General features: G+C 41.7%; 2 protein-coding genes across 5 annotated transcripts; one reads left to right on the top strand and one right to left on the bottom strand.

Annotated features, from left to right (window-relative positions):
- Positions 1-3,422: 3,422 nt before the first annotated feature.
- LOC110503169 (post-GPI attachment to proteins factor 2) lies at positions 3,423-14,342 on the top strand. Of its 4 annotated transcripts, none has more exons than XM_036961886.1 (7): positions 3,423-3,870; positions 3,970-3,995; positions 4,111-4,276; positions 4,366-4,615; positions 6,482-6,588; positions 10,203-10,311; positions 13,433-14,342. In XM_036961886.1, exons 3-7 carry the CDS (start codon positions 4,112-4,114, stop codon positions 13,561-13,563), a joined length of 762 nt encoding a protein of 253 aa, XP_036817781.1. In that variant the 5' UTR covers positions 3,423-3,870; positions 3,970-3,995; position 4,111; the 3' UTR covers positions 13,564-14,342. The 4 variants fall into 4 exon arrangements, with proteins under 4 accessions (XP_036817781.1, XP_036817779.1, XP_021437198.1 ...); XM_036961884.1 differs by having other exon boundaries at positions 4,106-4,276; XM_021581523.2 differs by lacking the exon at positions 3,970-3,995.
- Positions 14,343-15,615: 1,273 nt separating this feature from the next.
- LOC110503168 (rho-related GTP-binding protein RhoG) lies at positions 15,616-18,175 on the bottom strand. The gene is made up of 2 exons (XM_021581521.2): positions 17,755-18,175; positions 15,616-16,663 (listed from the first exon to the last, which is right to left on the bottom strand). The coding sequence occupies exon 2, from the start codon at positions 16,635-16,637 to the stop codon at positions 16,062-16,064; it is 576 nt and encodes a 191-aa protein (XP_021437196.1). The 5' UTR covers positions 16,638-16,663; positions 17,755-18,175; the 3' UTR covers positions 15,616-16,061.
- Between the last annotated feature and the right edge of the window lie 1,859 nt (positions 18,176-20,034).

The raw sequence follows: 20,034 nt of genomic DNA, 5'->3' as shown, positions 1-20,034 counted from the left end.
GGCATTACCAGCAGGACCAACCAGGCATGACTAGCAGGACCAACCAGGCATGACTAGCAGGACTAGCAGAACTAGCAGGACCAACCAGGCATGACTAGCAGGACCAACCAGGCATGACTAGCAGGACTAGCAGAACTAGCAGGACCAACCAGGCATGACTAGCAGGACCAACCAGGCATGACTAGCAGGACTAGCAGAACTAGCAGGACCAACCAGGCATGACTAGCAGGACAAACCAGGCAGGACTGGCAGAACTAGCATGACTAGCAGGACTAGCAGAACTAGCAGGACCAACCAGACATGACTAGCAGGACTAGCAGAACTAGCAGGACCAACCAGGCATGACTAGCAGTACTAGCAGAACTAGCAGGACCAACCAGGCATGACTAGCAGGACTAGCAGAACTAGCAGGACTAGCCAAAGACACAAGAAAATCAATGGAAGAAGACTGGACCGGTTATGAAAAGAGATAGCTCTTTTAAGGGTTGACTCCACTTTGTTTCTGCATTTTATAACCTTGATGTTTTATTGTCACGTAGGTGCAGTGAAATGTGTTGTTTTTCAGGCTCAGCAACAATTGTACAGCACTAGTGGAGCAGATTTGTGTTAAGTGCTTTGCTCAAGGGCACATCGACAGATGTTTCACCTTTTTGGATCAGGTATTCAAACTAGCGACCTTTCAGTTATTTGGTGTTTTGTTGACGGTGGTGGAAAATGCTCTCATGAGCCACTTCAGAACTTCCCATAAGTGTTCAATTGGGTTTAAATCTGGTGACACACACACACACACACACACACACAAACACACACACACACACACACACACATATATACAGAGAGACACATCCCATCATGCTTACATGACCCTAAGCATGAAGGGGTGTTAATTGCTTAATTAACTCAGGAACAGCACCTGTGTGGAAGCACCTGCATACAATATACAGTACTTCGTATCCCTCATCTACTCGTGTGTTTCCTTTATTTTGGCAGTTACCTGTTCGAGGGTAAAAGTCTTAATGTGTCAGAGAACATGTGAACACATGGCAGAGGGTGCAGAACACTAGGACATAAGGGTGATTTGGGAGTAGATTACGCTTCTGATGCTATAGTAAGAGATCAAGCAAAGCTTCCATTATGAGCCAGCAGATGCAACTGAGGCATCTGTTGACCCCAAGCAGGGATATGTTGATACACGCCCTAATCCATGGGACATTTGCCATATAATACCACCATAGAAAATAAACACAGATAGCTTATAATACACTCTAATAGACATACTGTACCCTGTTCTTGTAGGTTAAATGCATGCATTTTTGTCACATAAGCTGGATAGGTGCAGTGAAATGTGTTGTTTTACAGGGTCAGCCGTAGTAGCATGGCACCCCTGGAGCAAACTAGGGATCATTTCCTTGCTCAAGGGTACATCGACAGATTTTTCACCTTGTTTGCACGGGTATTCGAATCAGCAACCTTTTGGTTATCGGCCCAATGCTCTAAACGCTAGGCTACCAGCCACACTAAAGTCCTTTATGCTGATTTTTTTCCCCTCCATTTGTATAGAAAGATCAAATCATATTTGGATGAGTTTTCAACAAAATACTGTTGTGCAATCTTCTGCACACTTGGAATTTACCGTTTCATTTTCTCTCCAATCTTTGATCCTGTTTCTTTGTATTATTATGTTGTTATCAGAATATATGGTTTTCCCATGTATTAAATGATGTTGTTTTTTGTTGTTGAGAGAATTAATTTCAAATTCTTGACAAACATAATTGAGTTCAGAACACTGCCAGAAGCAACTGATTACAGTGGTCTCAGTGGATTTGGGGGATCCAGATGTTACCCTGCTTCACTGTTTCAATAAAGCCTTTTCAGGAGGCTGTAGAAAAGGGCCACAGGATTAATGTAAAGTACCAGTAAACAGTTTGGACACACCTACTCATTCCAGAGTTTTTCTTTATTTTTACTATTTTCATTGTACATTGTAGAATAATATTAAAGACATCAAAACTATAAAATATGACACCACTTGTCACAACACAACTGAATGGCTCAAACGCATTAAGAAGGAAAGAAATTCCACAAATTTACTTTTAACAAGGCACACCTGTTAATTGAAATGCATTCCAGGTGACTACCTCATGAAGCTGGTTGAGAGAATGCCAAGAGTGTGCAAAGCTGTCATCAAGGCTACTTTGAAGAATCTCAAATATGAAATATATTTTGATTTGTTGAACACTTTTTTGGTTACTACATGATTCCATGTGTGTTATTTCATAGTTGTGATGTCTTCGCTATTATTCAACAATGTAGAAAATGGTAAAAAACAAAAACAAACAAAAAAACACCTTGAATGAGTCAGTGTGTCCAGAGTTTTGACTGGTACTGTGAATAAGATGATACCTAAACAACTGGCAGGGAGATCCTGCCTCCTGCCTGGGAAACAGCTGTGAGGGTTATCGAATCAGAATCTGACTGGGACAGAGGAAATAATCAACCACTGTAGATGTCACAATGATTCATCATTAAGAGACCATTAATAATGCAGTTTACATCAGGTACTTCAGTAACTCTTAATGTAATACAAATCCAACAAGCTATCTGTCAAGAGGCTCCTCTAAACCAGTCATGAAACCATTTAAATCACTACTTGCCTGATGTTGACTGAAAAACCAAAATGAGAAACAATCATTGCGACTGGACTGTAAGTGTGTGTTGATATAGACACTAAACATAGCGTATACATTTCTAAATATGTACATTGGGAATTTACCATTTTCAACTGTACATAGTTCAGCAAAAGAGAGAATCTATAGCCTACCTGGAATAATATTCAAGCAGAAAATAAAACTCAGCGAAGCTCGAAATCCACGTACTTTCATTTTGCTGTTACAGGTTACACTTATATCTATATCCAAAAATATACCAGATGATCATTTCAATTACGTTTACGTTCCCGGATGGATAGCCGTAGACTGCTCTTGTGCCTTGACAAAGATGATTGTTAGCGTGAGATGACTGGGGTTAGAGGCTAGGTGGAGGCTCATCATGACGTACTGAGCACTATTGGAATTTACACATTATATATTTGAATAAGACGCGTGGGACTTATCCATTGACCAAAAATCATCATCCTCAACAACAAAAACATTGACTTGAGTCTTTTCCAAATACCCCCATTTTCTCAAAGTATGTATATGGTTATTTCCTGAGGCAACTTGCAATGCCAGACTGTCAAAGATAAGGCTACAGTATTTGGTGATGCGCAAGAACAGCACCACGGACAGCTCCCGTGATATAAAGTTGGCTTATCAATGAATTCTATTTCTTACACTTCCTCGTGACACTTCAGCCACCAATGATTTTTCAGTATAGACACATCGTGTAACATGACTGGTTCTTGATGTGACGACGTTTTTTTATAGGCTACTCCCATCCGGTCACTACTGAGGCAGTACCTTGCTATCTCTTCCGGTTATCGCAATACATTTTAGAACGATCTCTTCAATACTTTTTTCGCATTGCATTGGTACATTTATTTTCAAACATTATTGAAGATATTTATAAAATGGCAGCTGGGAGAGGATTCAGGTTAAAAGCTTATTCTGCATCGCGTTGATGATGCTCAGTGTTCATGTTGTGCTGGGCTGAAGGGAACATGAACAGATGCTAATGAATTAGAGACCACATTACAAATTTGTGAAATACCTGATCAAGATAAATCTGAACATAGTCAGTAGCCTATATGCGACGATGCACCAGCGTTTGTGGTGACAGTTCAATTCAAGCCAACAAAAGCCATTTCCTTCTCTGACTATGCAAGAGCTATATCTGTAAACAATTGACCTAGCTGTAGCCTACAAATAGGAGGTATGGGATCATATTCAGATCATTTTTATGCATGTTTCTGATCAAACTTATATATAGTCCTGCCTTAATGTCACTGAAAACAGCAGCATGATTTTGCAGGAGGCATGTCAAACTCTCAAACGTAGGTATGAAATCCAGAATTAGCCTATATCATTATTATACATTATTTTGTTCATATCTGGACATTCTCAGTTAAAATGCTTATTTTGTGATAAATATGGCCCTGATGTCCCAGTCTAGGATGCTGCAGGGTCCACATGTCCTGGGTCATGACAAGCCTCTGATCAGACTATCATTCACGTCCTGTGTTGTGGGCACCGTCAGCCTGCCACTGCTTGGCTTAATTACCTGCATCTCCATCTCCTCCGTGTTCCATTTCCAGGACTCCACTGACACACATTGCAAGGTAATCAATCCTGTCCGTTATTAAGAATGTAGCATGCATGCAAATAAATGGGCTGACTGTCTTTTTTTTGGGGTGGGGGGGGTGTTTAGGTTACCAATTATCTGCCCTCCATTAGTGCCTCCATAAGCCTGAGCCCAGAGTGCCATATCTGGCGCTTCTGCATTGGCCTGCACTCTGCTCCCAGGTTCCTGGTGGCCGTGGCCTATTTTAACTTCTATAAGGGCCGCTTCTCCACAAGGTTCCTGGAGTGGCTGCTCAGCTGCCTCAACTTCATGTGTGCCATCACTGAGAACTTTGGCCTCTTGCTGCTCACCTACGTGTCATCCAATGAGACATACCGTGAGTGACCTTTGACAATTAGTCAGCTGGAAATAAATCGGCATAAGGCCTGCCCTACAGCATAATAGGCTGCTCATTTACATTTACATACAGTGGGAAGAACAAGTATTTGATACACTGCTGATTTTGCAGGTGTTCCTACTTACAAAGCATGTAGAGGTCTGTCATTTTTATCATAGGTACACTTCAACTGTGAGAGACGGAATCTAAAACAAAAATCCAGAAAATCACATTGTATGATTTTTAAGTAATTAATTTGCATTTTATTGCATGACATAAGTATTTGATCACCTACCAACCAGTAAGAATTCTGGCTCTCACAGACCTGTTTAAGAAGCCCTCCTGTTCTCCACTCATTACCTGTATTAAACTGCACCTGTTTGAACTCGTTACCTGTATAAAAGACACCTGTACACACACTCAATCAAACAGACTCCAACCTCTCCACAAAGGCCAAGACCAGGGAGCTGTGTAAGGACATCAGGGATAAAGTGTAGACCTGCACAAGGCTGGGATGGGCCACATGACAATAGGCAAGCAGCTTGGTGAGAAGGCAACAACTGTTGGCACAATTATTAGAAAATGGAAGAAGTTCAAGATGACGGTCAATCATCCTCGGTCTGGGGCTCCATGCAAGATCTCACCTCGTGGGGCATCAATGATCATGGGGAAGGTGAGGGATCAGCCCAGAACTACACGGCAGGACCTGGTCAATGACCTGAAGAGAGCTGGGACCACAATCTCAAAGCAAACCATTAGTAACACTACGCCGTCATGGATTAAAATCCTGCAGCGCACGCAAGGTCCCCCTGCTCAAGCCAGCGCATGTCCAGGCCCGTCTGAAGTTTGCCAATGACCATCTGGATGATCCAGAGAAGGAATGGGAGAAGGTCATGTGGTCTGATGAGACAAAAATAGAGCTTTTTGTTCTAAACTCCACTCGCCGTGTTTGGAGGAAGAAGAAGGATGAGTACAACCCTAAGAACACCATCCCAACCGTGAAGCATGGAGGTGGAAACATCATTCTTTGGGGATGCTTTTCTGCAAAGGGGACAGGACGACTGCACCGTATTGAGGGGAGGATGGATGGGGCCATGTATCGCGAGATCTTGGCCAACAACCTCCTTCCCTCAGTAAGAGTATTGAAGATGGGTCGAGGCTGGGTCTTCTAGCATGACAACGACCCGAAACACACAGCCAGGGCAACTAAGGAGTGGCTCCGTAAGAAACATCTCAAGGTCCTGGAGTGGCCTAGCCAGTCTCCAGACCTGAACCCAATAGAAAATCTTTGTAGGGAGCTGAAAGTCCGTACTGCCCAGCAACAGCCCCGAAACCTGAAGGGTCTGGAGAAGGTCTGTATGGAGGAGTGGGCCAAAATCCCTGCTGCAGTGTGTGCAAACCTGGTCAAGAACTACAGGAAACGTATGATCTCTGTAATTGCAAACAAAGGTTTCTGTACCAAATATTAAGTTCTGCTTTTCTGATGTGTCAAATACTTATGTCATGCAATAAAATGCAAATGAATTACTTAAAAATCATACAATGTGATTTTCTGGATTTTCTCTCACAGTTGAAGTGTACCTATGATAAAAATGACAGACCTCTACATGCTTTGTAACAAAATCGGCAGTGTATCAAATACTTGTTCTCCCCACTGTATATGCTGCATGATATAAAATTATGTTTTTGAACAAATGACAGAATTTCGTTTGCCCATTTCTTGCAGTTATAAATAAGGCCCTGAGTTTTTCCAGATACATGACCCGACCAGGAAAACTATGGACCCTAGTTATAAACCATATAACCTATATCAGTGAGTGTTATGACTAATACAGTTGTACTTTCATATCCTTCTTTGTCCCATAGTTGTCCATAAAGAAGGTTTTGTCCTGTTCATTGCCAGTTCTGTTATCCACATGGTGTTAACCTGTCGGCTGTGGCTGGTTATAAAGAAGTACTCACTGATTCCTGAGGTAAGGCATCGTTTCTTCCCTTCAGCCCTATACTTGATCAGCAAATGTTGAAATTGCCTGAAAGACAGAAATGTAAAGGGAAGTTAGTTGTTCAATCAACTGAATGAAGAAGTGAACTAACTATTTTGGTGGTATGATGCAGTTTCCTGGTGAAGCAGGCAGTATAGTATAGTTCCTGTTAGTAGAGGGGCTTTTGGTGACTTTGTCTGCAATGTCGACAATGTTGACACTAGAGCCCTCTAGAGTAGAAGCCAACTACTGCAGCCTGATGAAACAGCATTGTTAAGTGCAGTTCAAAGCTGTGTCGAGATTCTCAAATGGTTTAGCTTGACTCTTCGCATCCTCTTCTCCGTCCTCTCCTTGCCACCTTTCAAAAACTGTCAAAGGTAATCGAGGAGAGTAGTGAAGGAAAGGAAACATGGAAACAAATGCACTTGTATGAAATTAAACTCTTCTTCTCCACTAGCACGTTTACAAGGGTGGAATCCTAAAATAAATGCCTAAAGTAGAACAACTTATTTTAGCTAGTTGCGTGAGACATTTTATAGATAAAAGGGTCATTTGTGTATAAAACATTTGTCTCCTTTGAGAATACAACAGCTGATTCAAAAGGGGTGCGGGAGATTTGAAAACACTTTGCACTACACATGAGTATCTTCGACTGTAGGAGGCAATTGAGGAGAGAAGCAAAGTTCTCTGTTCACCTATTATTGAGTTGACACACTCGACCACTTATCGGTTTCCGGGTCACGGAGGAGAGGAGGACAGAGGAGTATAAGAGAAGACAGAATCTCCCTGTGTCCTTTCTTTTCACTCACACTGATGCCTGGTGACTGAGCCTGTAGTGCTCCAGTCTATTGTATTTACCCATGTCAATCGTTATAGCTATATCTTATTTATTTAGTCTCTCATTTTAAGTTGTCACTATATGGTTGAAGGACTTGAAGCGCTGTTATTCTGTGTTAGGACTCTAGGAGAAATAGCAGCATGTTGATCCCAACCAGATCGGTGGTATAGGCTGTTACTGAGGGTTTGATCAGTCAGACTTGGAAGAAGCCTCTGGCTGTGTTTACACTGTCAGTGCCTGGGCCTCTGTTTTGGAGGAACAGCTGTTTCCTGACCCAGTCTGGGGCTGTGACCAACACACCCCTCCACACAACTCATTGGGAGTGTAGGCTGTCATGTGCACCACACATGCACACACGCAGAGATTGTAGCAAGCACAAACACATTAACCGTGCTCTAACTTGGCTTGGACACTTACATTGGCACATAATGTATTCATTGCATATGGCATATACAGTACTTGCCTAGCCTGAGTACCAGTATCTTTATCTTACATTCCACTCCTTGTCAATGCCAAAGAGACTGACTTTCTGCCATCTTAAACAGAACAGAGGAGCTTATCCTGGTTGATAACCCTCACAGTTATCCTCCAATCGCAACGATTTTCCAAATATTGGAACTCGTGTATCACTTTTTTTCTCCACCGGAACATGTTAGTAGTTCTTTTTTTGTCCAGACAAAACAAGTCTGTCAAAACTTGCTAGTTCACATCTAAATTCTCAAACAAAATACATACTGTAGATAATTCAATTCCAAACACAAAACCTCTTTGCTTTGATATTAAGCTTCAACATACAAAAACTTGTTTAGATAACGGCAAAATATTTGTTTTTGATTCTAATTATATATTTTTTGAGGATCCACATGTTATCCATTTAAGATATCTATACTAAATATATTCACGTCACCAAATGATTGATTTAAACACACTGCTTTGCAATGGTCTACAGTGGACTCAGCAGCACTCTGTAGTGTAGCACCATGGTGTAGCCGGAGGACAGCTAGCTTCTGTCCTCCTCTGAGTACATAGACTTCAATACAAAACCTAGGAGGCTCATGATTCTCTCCCCCTTCCATAGACTTACACAGTAATTATGACTACTTCCGGAGGACGTCCTCCTACCTATCAGAGCTCTTGCAGGATGAACTGACATGTTGTCCACCCAATCAAAAGACCAGCGAATGAATCTAGTACTAAAAGCTACAGCTAGCTAGCACTGCAGTGCATAAAATGTGATGAGTAGTCGACTCAAAGAGAGAGAAAGACAATAGTTGAACAATTTTGAACAAATTAATTTCTTCCAAAATTAAGGAGAAGAGAGAGACAGAGAGAGAGATTTGGATGTATTTTGTTTTTCTTTCACTTATCTAGTAATGCAGTTAGCTTAGCCTACTCAAAAACAGAAATGAATGCTATGTTAGCTAGCTGGCTATGGCTATCCAACACTGGAACTCTTCCAAGTCAAGGCAAGCTTTTGATTTGTATTAATTTATTGCCACCGACTGTGTAACTGCTAAACTGCTGTCGGACTTTACATTGTACTGCATGATTCTAGCAGGTTTACTAACGATTAAGTTCTAGTATCTATGATGACTAAGACTTGACAACTATCTAGGCTGTGTGTAACATTAGGGGCGGCAGGGTAGCCTAGTGGTTAAAGTGTTGGACGGAAGGTTGCAAGTTCAAACCCCCAATCTGACAAGGTTGTCGACAAACCTGTCGTTCTGCCCCATGAACAGGCAGTTAACCCACTGTTCCTAGGCCGTCATTGAAAATAAGAATTTGTTCTTAACTGACTTGCCTAGTTAAATAAAGGTAAAATAAAAAAAATAATTAGCGGGCATGATATGAAGGTTTGGCTTTTTCGCCTGGTCACAGACAGCTGATGTGTTATGCACTGAAGTACCCAAACGAAAGGAAAAGGTGAGAGGAGGAGAGCGCGTAGATAGTTGCAAGAAGTAACTATGTATATATATGTATAGAATGAGCAAAGTGATCATGCTGTTTGTATGTGGCTGCTATGAAATTGAACTGTATTTGCATGTGCTCAGGGGTGTATTCATTCCACCGATTCTGTTGGAAACAAACGTAACGAAACGGGATAAAATGACCAATGAGGAATTGAATGTGTCACTGTCTGTCACCTTGATTACTCTAATTTCTCTAGACCTGTGCACCGACATGTAGTAGCCGAAACCTGTCGATGTTACATTGAGCTGGGTGAATGGAATTTGAATGACAATCGTCCAATAAGCTGTAATAGAAATACATCTTCCCTGATCATGAACGGCACCGACCGCCACTGACATGCAGTAGTATTAGGCTGCCACTCTGTCATACCATTTTTATGGGCAATTGCCGTTTGGATATTGATTTGATATGGGGCTTGTAATCGTGTGTCATGATAATCTATTGTGGGCATTTAAGGGTGGGACCAGTAAATAGAGAACATGCTTTTGCTTGAGACACATGCTGCCAGTGATCTGCAGTATAAATAGTATATGTGGAAGGATGTGGCTGAAACAGTTTTTACACCAGCTGCAATGTGTTACTGATGTCTCATCTCAAGAGTTTCTCAGATGGGGCTTGATTAAGCCTGCTCATTGTGTTCCTCAACCTAGATAAATTAAATGTTTTTAATTGTTCAATTTATAAAGTAGGCCATTGCATTCGCATAGTACAAATACACAGTAGTTAAGTACACAATGTCATTTTTTAGTATTGCAATCTTTCTCTATCAAATCGCTCTTTCTTTTTTCATAAACAGGACGTGAAATCTTTCCACTGGAAAATCCGCTGCTTGATCCTCAACATCGCTTTCTGCTGCTTGGCTGCTTACTTTTACTGGAAACACAACATGTACTGTGAACAAGGGAGTAAGTATATTGTAGCATCAGAATGTTAAAGGGCATGAGCAGTCATTCTGAAAAGTACTTTTTCTCTCATGGCTAACTACCATGAAGTTTGAAAAGACAGGCTGAGTGGGCGGGGAGATTATATTCATGAGCTCGCATTGACTGACAGCTCTTTGAAACGCCGATGTTAAGCAACTTTGATGCAGTGACCAGTGTTGCAGTAAAATCATCTAAAGGAAATTTGGTGATGCACAAAGTAACTCAAACATCATTGAAGTTGCATCAATGATATCCTTGTTACAGTTGGAAGTCGGAAGTTTACATACACTTAAAACTCATTTTTCAGCCACTCAACAAATTTCTTGTTAACATTCTACAGTTTTGCAAGTTGGTTAGGACATCTACTTTGTGCATGACACAAGTAATTTTTCCAACAGTTGTTTACAGACAGATTATTTCACTTATAATTCACTGTATCACACTTTCAGTCGGTCAAAAGTTTACATACACTAAGTTGACTGTGCCTTTAAACAGCTTGGAAAATTCCAGAAAATGATGTCATGGCTTTAGAAGCTTATGATAGGCTAATTGACATCAGTTGAGTCAATTGGAGGTGTACCTGTGGATGTGTTTCAAGGCCAAACTTCAAACTCATGGCCTCTTTGCTTGACAACATGAGAAAATCAAAAGAAATCAGCCAAGACCTCAGAAAAAAATGTAGACCTCCACAAGTCTGGTTCATCCTTGGGAGCATTTTCCAAATGCCTGAAGGTACCACATTCATCTGTACAATCAGTAGTACGCAAGTATAAACACCATGGGACCATGCAGCCGTCATACCGCTCAGGAAGGAGACGTGTTCAGTCTCCTAGAGGTGAACATGCTTTGGTGAGAAAAGTGCAAATCAATCCCAGAACAACAGCAAAGGACCTTGATGCTAGAGGAAACAGGTACAAAAGTATCTATATCCACAGTTAAACGAGTCCTATATTGACATAACCTGAAAGGCCGCTCAGCAAGGAAGAAGCCACTGCTCCAAACCTCCATAAAAAAGCCAGACTACGGTTTTAACTGCTCATGGGGACAGTACTTTTTTGGAGAAATGTCCTCTGGTCTGATGGAGGAAAAAGGGGGAGGCTTGCAAGCCGAAGAACACCATCCCAACCGTGAAGCACAGGGGTGGCAGCATCATGTTGTGGGGGTGCTTTACTGCAGGAGGGACTGGTGCACTTCGCAAAATAGATGGCGTCATGAGGGATGAAAATGATGTGGATATATTGAAGCAACATCTCAAGACATCAGTTAGGAAGTTAAAGCTTGGTCACAAATGGGTCCTCTAAATGGACAATGACCCCAAGCATACTTCCAAAGTTGTGGCAAAATGGCTTAAGGACAACAAGTCAAGGTATTGGAGTGGCCATCACAAAGCCCTGACCTCAATCCCATAGGACATTTGTGGGCAGAACTGTAAAAGCATGTGCGAGCAAGGAGGCCTACAAACCTGACTCAGTTACACCAGCTCTGTCAGGAGGAAGGGGCCAAAATTCACCCAATTTATTTTGGGAAGCTTGTAGAAGGCTACCCGAAACGTTTGACCCAAGTTAAATAATTTAAAGGGTGTGCAAAGCTGTCATCAAGGCAAAGGGTGGCTATTTGAAGAATCTCAAATATCTAATTTGTTTGGATTTGTTTAACACTTTTTTGCTTACTACATGATTCCATATTTGTTATTTCATAGTGTTGATGTCTTCACTATTATTCTACAATGTAGAAAATTGTAAAAATAAAGAAAAACCCTTGAATGAGTAGCTGTTCTAAAACTTTTGACCGGTGGTATAAATGTATATATATAAATATATATATATGTGTGTATATGTATATATACACCATTTGGCGGGGCTCTTGGGATGCAGATCACAGCAGCACTGACCCATGTGTTGACCTGACAACTGTGTCTGTGTTTTGACCGACCCACTCCCACCTTTTGTTCCATGCTGGCTGAACACCTAGCTAGCCAGTAACACAGCAGCACTGACCCATGTGTTGACCTGACAACTGTGTCTGTGTTTAGAACGACCCACTCCCACCTTTTGTTCCATGCTGGCTGAACACCTAGCTAGCCAGTAACACAGCAGCACTGACCCATGTGTTGACCTGACAACTGTGTCTGTGTTTTGACCGACCCACTCCCACCTTTTGTTCCATGCTGGCTGAACACCTAGCTAGCCAGTAACACAGCAGCACTGACCCATGTGTTGACCTGACAACTGTGTCTGTGTTTTGACCGACCCACTCCCACCTTTTGTTCCATGCTGGCTGAACACCTAGCTAGCCAGTAACACAGCAGCACTGACCCATGTGTTGACCTGACAACTGTGTCTGTGTTTAGAACGACCCATTCCCACCTTTTGTTCCATGCTGGCTGAACACCTAGCTAGCCAGTAACACAGCAGCACTGACCCATGTGTTGACCTGACAACTGTGTCTGTGTTTTGACCGACCCACTCCCACCTTTTGTTCCATGCTGGCTGAACACCTAGCTAGCCAGTAACACAGCAGCACTGACCCATGTGTTGACCTGACAACTGTGTCTGTGTTTTGACCGACCCACTCCCACCTTTTGTTCCATGCTGGCTGAACACCTAGCTAGCCAGTAACTGCTGACACAGATGAAAGGGGAAACATATACGTATCGTTGCCATAGATGAATAGGGTCAACTTTTAATTATGTTTGCTCACACCCTACAGTACAATGTTGGCATCAGTAGAGTAGCTATCTAGCTATATAAACAACGCCTCTCTGCAAACACAAACATGGCTTCTCCGATGTTGGTTACAAGGCGGTACTTATTTAAATAATGAAAGTTTAGGTGATGTCACCTTGTCCCCTGAATAATGAATCCCAGTGTTTTACATGGGGGAGCGGACCAGTAACTTTGTGATCAAACGTTATCAATGAAGAAGCAACAGTCATTTTTCATACTTTCATCTAGTTTCCTTCAGATATCAGCAATTTTCATGAAAAACATTATTTTGACTGTTCATAACCTTTAAGCATTATATGATACAAAAAGTATATTTTAATTTGACATTGTTTGTTAAAGAGTTCATAAAAGTCTCCGGTCTTTCCTAACCTCCACAGGCTACACCTTTTTCGCCCTCTTTGAGTATTGTGTGGTGTTCTCCAACATGGCCTTCCACCTAACAGCCTTCTGGGACTTTAAGAGCAGAGAGATGGTGGTCATCTCACCAGAGGAGGGTAAAGACTTCTGACTGGGAAACAGAGGGTCAGGTGACAGGTGTTCAACCACTCAGAACACACCTAGCGGAGATGATGCTGTTGCAGAGGAGGAGGAGCAGGAAGAGAGCGCCTTCTTCCATATATTTACATGATGGTGGATGTCATGACTGTAAATAATCACTTTATTTATCTGGACTGTTCAACCTGAAAGTCAATCCTACTGTACCAATATTTTCATAGAGTTGATATTAACATACTGTATGATAAAAGACAGACTTGGTCCTCTATGATTTGGGACAGTGGGGCAACTTCGACTTGATCACCTTGACTTAAGAGTATGTCCTTCTTTAGTCATGCTCACGTGTCTATGACTTATCACTTGTGAAATTTGGGAAATGCTGACTGTTGCCAATGATGTGATCTGAAGAGAGTGTCTTCAGCTCTTTGTAGAACGTATTTTTAAATGCATCAAGAACTGTGGATAAACACAACCATGATTTTGTATATTCTCAAGTATAGAGAGACATCTTAAAGGTATTAATAATCTAATAGTGATTTTTTTGTGTGTAAACATTAAGCCTCATTAAACAATTATTTCAGAACTTTTTAGTTATTTACCATAACATGCTTATTCTTAGTGAGTCAGTCAGTCAGTGAGGTCCACAACCTAAATTAAGGAAGTTACAAATAAATGTTCTTCCTCGTTTGTAAAGACAGAGAGAGGGACAGAGAGAGAGAGAGAGGGAGAGAGAGAGACAGAGACAGAAAGAGAGAGAGAGACAGAGAGAGTGAGAGAGACAGAGAGTGAGAGAGACAGAGACAGAGAGAGTGAGAGAGACAGAGAGAGTGAGTGAGAGAGAGAGACAGAGTGAGAGAAACAGAGAGAGACAGAGGGAGAGAGAGAGAGAGACAGGGAGAAGACAGAGTCAGAGAGAGAGAGAGTTAGACAGAGAGAGAGAGAGAGAGTGAGACAGAGAGAGAGACAGAGAGAGAGAGAGAGAGAGAGAGAGACAGAGAGAGAGAGAGAGAGACAGAGAGAGACAGAGAGAGAGACAGATAGAGAGAGAGAGAGAATGAGATGGAGAGGTAGATCCAGATAGTACTAGAGTGGTTGTTGTATACAGTCACATACAGTATGTACTGTACTAAAACAGTAAAGACATCTATCTGTATGTCCCTCCACTGCTCTCACACAAAGAAGTGTCTGTTATCCAGCAGGCAGAGCAAAGGCACTGAGGCCTTATTTCACTGTCAAATGAGTCCAGTGGCCTGAGGTATGGGAGAGGACAGTGATTGTACAACAAATGAAAATGTATGTTTCACAACTCTGTAACAGCAAGCTGGATAATTTCACTTCCAAATCATGCTCAGGCAAATCAGGAACCTCATGTTTGTTTAGCATGCTGGTTTTTATCACCTCCCATGACTCCATTGGAAAGGGTTTGGCATTCTTGAGGTATTCATTTAAATGTATGCATTGATCAACACATTTATATGCTGTTCCTGATGATAAGAATAAAGACATGTCAAAGTAATCTACACTACAGTTTGCACACAATTTCCATCTCTCGTTTACAACAGTACAGATGTAATAATAATAATAATAATACTTTGGTGGGTGCTTATGTTTGAATTGGAAATGTGTTTTTTTGCCTTTCCCATCCCCGAGACACCCTCGAAGAGTGGGGTCATAGCCTTCTCAAAATAGTTACACAATATTAAAACATCTACAACCCCAACTTAACTAAAATAGATAATAAGCTAAGGACTTTCAGAGGGAAGTTACAACCAGGTTCCATTTCTCTCTCCTCTCCTCTCCCGTCTCTCTCCTCTCATCTATCACACACACACGCACGCACGCACGCACACACACACACACACACAAACACACTGACTAATGACCTTCGATAGGAAAATCAGCCTATGCATTTCTTATCAAAAACCTCTCTGCATTTCCTCTTTTGTGTCCAGCATTCAACACATTCAAACAGAGTTGAAGAGCACTAACAGAAAACCAGATGGTGTAAAAATACATACTTCTATGGTACAACAAAATATTTATTAAAAAAAACAACTACTATTAATTATGGGAGTATGGATATTTAAATTCCTGATATTTTTAATTATTTTTTTAAAGAACATACATGTCAAAATGTGACAACAATACAAGCACTGATAAATGACAGAATGTATCTCCTCATCAGAAAGTCTCAGGTCTTTTTGGTTAATTGCTATAAAGGAAGAGGGAAAAATAATGGATATACAAAGGTAAGGATTCTTACAGACAGCATTTGACCCAGGCCCTTCTTGCCTACGTAACATTGGCTCAGTTTTGAGGCATCCATCTTGAGCCAATGCCTCTGCCTCAATGGTCCCCTTGTCTCAAGGAAGTCTTGATATGGCAGTGTTTGTTATCAGCAGTACAACAAAAACATATTTCACAATAAAATCAACTCCAATGGTTTACACACATTCAATTAATTAATATTGTTCTGTTTGATTTGCATACGTGATAGTATCTCTACTGCCTTTACAATAGCACACAGGGTTTCTTGGTGGCGACAGGTTGTGGGTTGAGAAAGGCTCGCACACCCTCAGCGAACACCTCTTTGATTCCGTCTTGGTTGAGGGCAGAGCATTCAAGGTACTTGATGGCTTGGATCTGCCTGGCTAGGGCGATGCCCTGCTGTTGGGTGATGGTCGTCTGGTTCTGATCCTTTAGCTTCTTCAACACCTCCGGGTCATTGCGCAGGTCCTTCTTGGTGCCCACCAGCAGAATGGGCGTATTGGGACAGTGGTGGGTGACCTCTGGGTGCCACTTGTGCTTGACGTTCTCAAAGGAGGGGGGGCTGGCAACAGAGAAGCAGATGACAAACACGTTGGTCTGAGGGTAGGAGAGTGTGCGCAGGCGGTCGTACTCCTCCTGGCCTGCTGTGTCCCACAGGTTGAGGCTAATAGTCCTGCTGTCCACAGTCACTTGGGCGCTGTAGTTGTCAAACACAGTGGGGATGTACTCCTTGGGGAAGGCGTTGGTGGTGTAGGAGATGAGGAGGCAGGTCTTCCCCACTGCACCGTCTCCTACCACCACACACTTGATGCTCTGCATTCTGATGCCTTCACTGTCTCAGACACCTGGACATGAGAAACACAGGGAGAAATGCACTTTAGGCTACAATGTTCACCAAAAGAGAGACACTGGCTAGGGCCCAACAAATGTAAACTGTTGAAAGTGATGTTTGTGGTTTAAATTGCTCTCACACTTTATCAGGTACGAACATCACTCTCACACCCTCATTTACACAGTACAGTTTGACACTATCTATTTATATCAGTCTTTGTTAATCTACTGGCTTTCATTTCAACTTGAACATTATGTTAATCTGTGGGCCTACTTCATTTATAGTTACAGTACATAAGGCCTGTGTTCCCCATGAATTCAAGTGTGAACACTGAAACTTCAAAATATGGGTGGAGACTGGAGTTTGAAATACATGCAGTAATTGTAATTAATTGTGAGAGAGGAGAGCTGGACTCTTCCCACAGCTCTCTTAGAATGTTGGAGAAAATGTGAATATAGCTAAACCCAGTCTACAGGGACCCGAGCCTGGGAGCACTGAAATGTACTTCTCTGTACACTGACTGGGGATAGTTCATCAAATCCAATAAACCTTTGTATGCCTACCACCACTGATGCATACCTTTGGCCTATCCACAGAATATCTATGATAGGTGATTTTCACTCATTTTAGGCCATCAACAAGGCCATAAGCATTCTGATCGTGTACATTTCTAATTTCATTCACCTAGATTATTAAGAAAAGGGCCCAATACTAACCCTGAAATTAGAAAAAGAGTTCAACATAAATTACAGTAAAGGTTTTTCACCATTATCATCATTTAAAAGAAAAAGAGACACTATAGTCAGCAGAGACAGTTATAACTTTAAATGGGCTAAGTGAAGCACAAAATAACTGTCACATATAAATATTGCAATTGTGGATTTTAACATCGCATGCCATATCGTAGGCCTACAGAGTTTTGATATAGAATAGCGCCTACCAACATTATACCGGCAGTTGGCCACCTCGCCTTATGGTGCGTCACCCAAGTGCTTCCGTAGGATTATGTGTTACAGCCCACATATCTATTATACAGTAGTAGTACATAATTACAACATTTTGACAACAAAAACATGCAAAGGTTAAAAAACAAGTCAGACTCACCAAACATACTATCTTTAATGGCAGGTTTTGTATGAACATATAGCCTACAATCTGTCCGAGAGCGTCAAAGCAGTCAAGCAAAGTGTTGCTGTAGTGGAGGAAGTGTGTGTGTTCGCTGAAGAGGAAGCCACTCGAGAAATAATGGCACTGTGAGGAAGTGTACTGTCTCCCCACCACGACAGCCTGAGCTATTGTTTTAAGTATACGTTGCTGGTAGAATATTAAACAGCATTTTTAAATAAAATTGTTACCCAATGAATTATCTTATTTGACATTCAAATGTACAGAATAGGAATAACCATATCGTTGTTAGGCCCAGTGCAGACACAATTCAGTGTTTCCTGTGTTTTATATCATATTGTACAACAGATGATGAAACTGTAGAAGTGGGAAGAAAAGGGATCAGTGTTATTCCTAATTGTTGCTGGTTGAAAATATATTCTACGAAAGAACATCTAATCCTCAGGTTTGCAATGGGCGGGAGTTTTGGCTTGCCTGGTGACATCACCAGGCGGTAAATTGGTTAATAGACCAATAACAAAAAGAGTTCCAAACCTCTCTGACAATAACAGCTACTTTTCAGTTTTCTCCTCCACACTCAGACCACTCCCAGACAGTCCTAGCAAAATTCTTGCTTGAGAAATATTTTTATTGCTAAAAACGCTATTTTGTTCAAATTTAATGGAAAACGATTAAAATATGGTACTTAATTGTTACCCAGAAATGATTTGATATTGATATAAACATGGCTGCAATGGGCCTTTAAACTAAGAATTGATCATTTAGCATTAGTTTATGATACAGTATATTATCAGATCAAGTTGTATCATACACCTTTATTACAAGACGTTGGGATTTATCATGATAAGGCCTACATGATAAGGCCTACATGATAAGGCCTACATGATAAGGCCTATCCCATTGAGGCTCAAATCTGTTCTGAAGGGGGGCATCAGTTCCATCAGAAGATGCCCCCCCTCTTTTCCCCCATCAACACATCTCCTGCCCTTTTATTGCTAGTGTTGTGTAGCCTACAGCCTCAAGGTGGCATACTTGAGCTTAGTTGTGTGGGACTGATGAGTCGATGAGCTCCACTGTTCCTTTGTTCTGATAGCCTACATAGATTTAGATAGACACCACCTTATTGTATCTGTCCTTTTGAGAGCACAGGCAGTGCCATTGAGACCATCTCCATTTTGAAGTAGTCCATTTTCTTCTTTAACTACATTGAACAAAAATATAAAACATAAATATCAACCATTTCAAATATTTTACTGAGTTACAGTTCATATAAGGAAATCAGTCCTTTTAAATAATTGGAAAAGGCCCTAATCCTATGGATTTCACACGACTGGGAATGCAGATATGCATCTGTTGGTCACAGATTCCTTTAAAATCAGGTGGGGGCGGATCAGAAAACCAGTCAGTATCTGGTGTGACCACCATTTGCCTCATGCAGCTCAACACATCTTCTTGATCAGACTGTTGATTGTGGCCTGTGGAATGTTGTCCCACTCCTCTTCAAGGGCTGTGTGAAGTTGCTGGATATTGGAGGGAACTTGAACACGCTGTCGTATACGTCAATCCAGATCATCCCAAACATGCTCAATGTGTGACTTGTCTAGTGAGTATGGAGATAATAGAAGAACAGGGACATTTTCAGCTAACAGAAATTGTGTACAGATCCTTGCGACATGGGGCCGTGCATAATAATGCTGAAACATGAGGTGATGGCAGCAGATGAATGGCACGACGATGGGCCTCAGGATCTCATCAAGGTATGTCTGTGCATTCAAATTGCCATCGCTAAAATGTTATTGTATTTGTTGTCTGTAGCGTATGTCTGACTATACCATAACCCCATCGCCACCATGGGGCACTCTGTTCACAGCGTTGACATCATCAAACCGCTTGCCCACACAACGCCATACAAGCTGTCTACATTCTGCAAGGTACTGTTGAAACCGAGATTCATCCGTGAAGAATATACTTCTCAGCTTACCAGTGGCCATTGAAAATTAGCATTTGCCCGCTGAGTTAGGTTACAACCCTGAACTGCAGTCAGGTCAAGATCCTGGTGAGGAAGACGAGCACATACTTGAGCTTCCCTGAAACGGTTCCTGACAGTTTGTGCAGAACTTCTTTGGTTGTGCAAACCCACAGTTTCATCAGTTGTCCAGGTGGCTGGTCTCAGATGATCCCACAGTTTCATCAGTTGTCCAGGTGGCTGGTCTCAGATGATCCCACAGTTTCATCAGCTGTCCAGGTGGCTGGTCTCAG

Source organism: Oncorhynchus mykiss, chromosome 24 (assembly GCF_013265735.2).
Source record: "Oncorhynchus mykiss isolate Arlee chromosome 24, USDA_OmykA_1.1, whole genome shotgun sequence".
Taxonomy (NCBI): domain Eukaryota; kingdom Metazoa; phylum Chordata; class Actinopteri; order Salmoniformes; family Salmonidae; genus Oncorhynchus; species Oncorhynchus mykiss.
This window is presented reverse-complemented; position numbering and strand designations above follow the sequence as displayed.

What these genes read in the sequence shown, in the direction of transcription:
- LOC110503169 (XM_021581523.2), top strand. Translation starts at nt 4,112, where the DNA reads ATGCTGCAGGGTCCACATGTCCTGGGTCATGACAAGCCTCTGATCAGA. An exon ending in GTCATCCAATGAGACATACC is followed by an intron (nt 4,616 to 6,481) that starts GTGAGTGACCTT and finishes TTTGTCCCATAG; the next exon opens with TTGTCCATAAAGAAGGTTTT. An exon ending in CATGTACTGTGAACAAGGGA is followed by an intron (nt 10,312 to 13,432) that starts GTAAGTATATTG and finishes TAACCTCCACAG; the next exon opens with GCTACACCTTTTTCGCCCTC.
- LOC110503168 (XM_021581521.2), bottom strand. Translation starts at nt 16,637, where the DNA reads ATGCAGAGCATCAAGTGTGTGGTGGTAGGAGACGGTGCAGTGGGGAAG.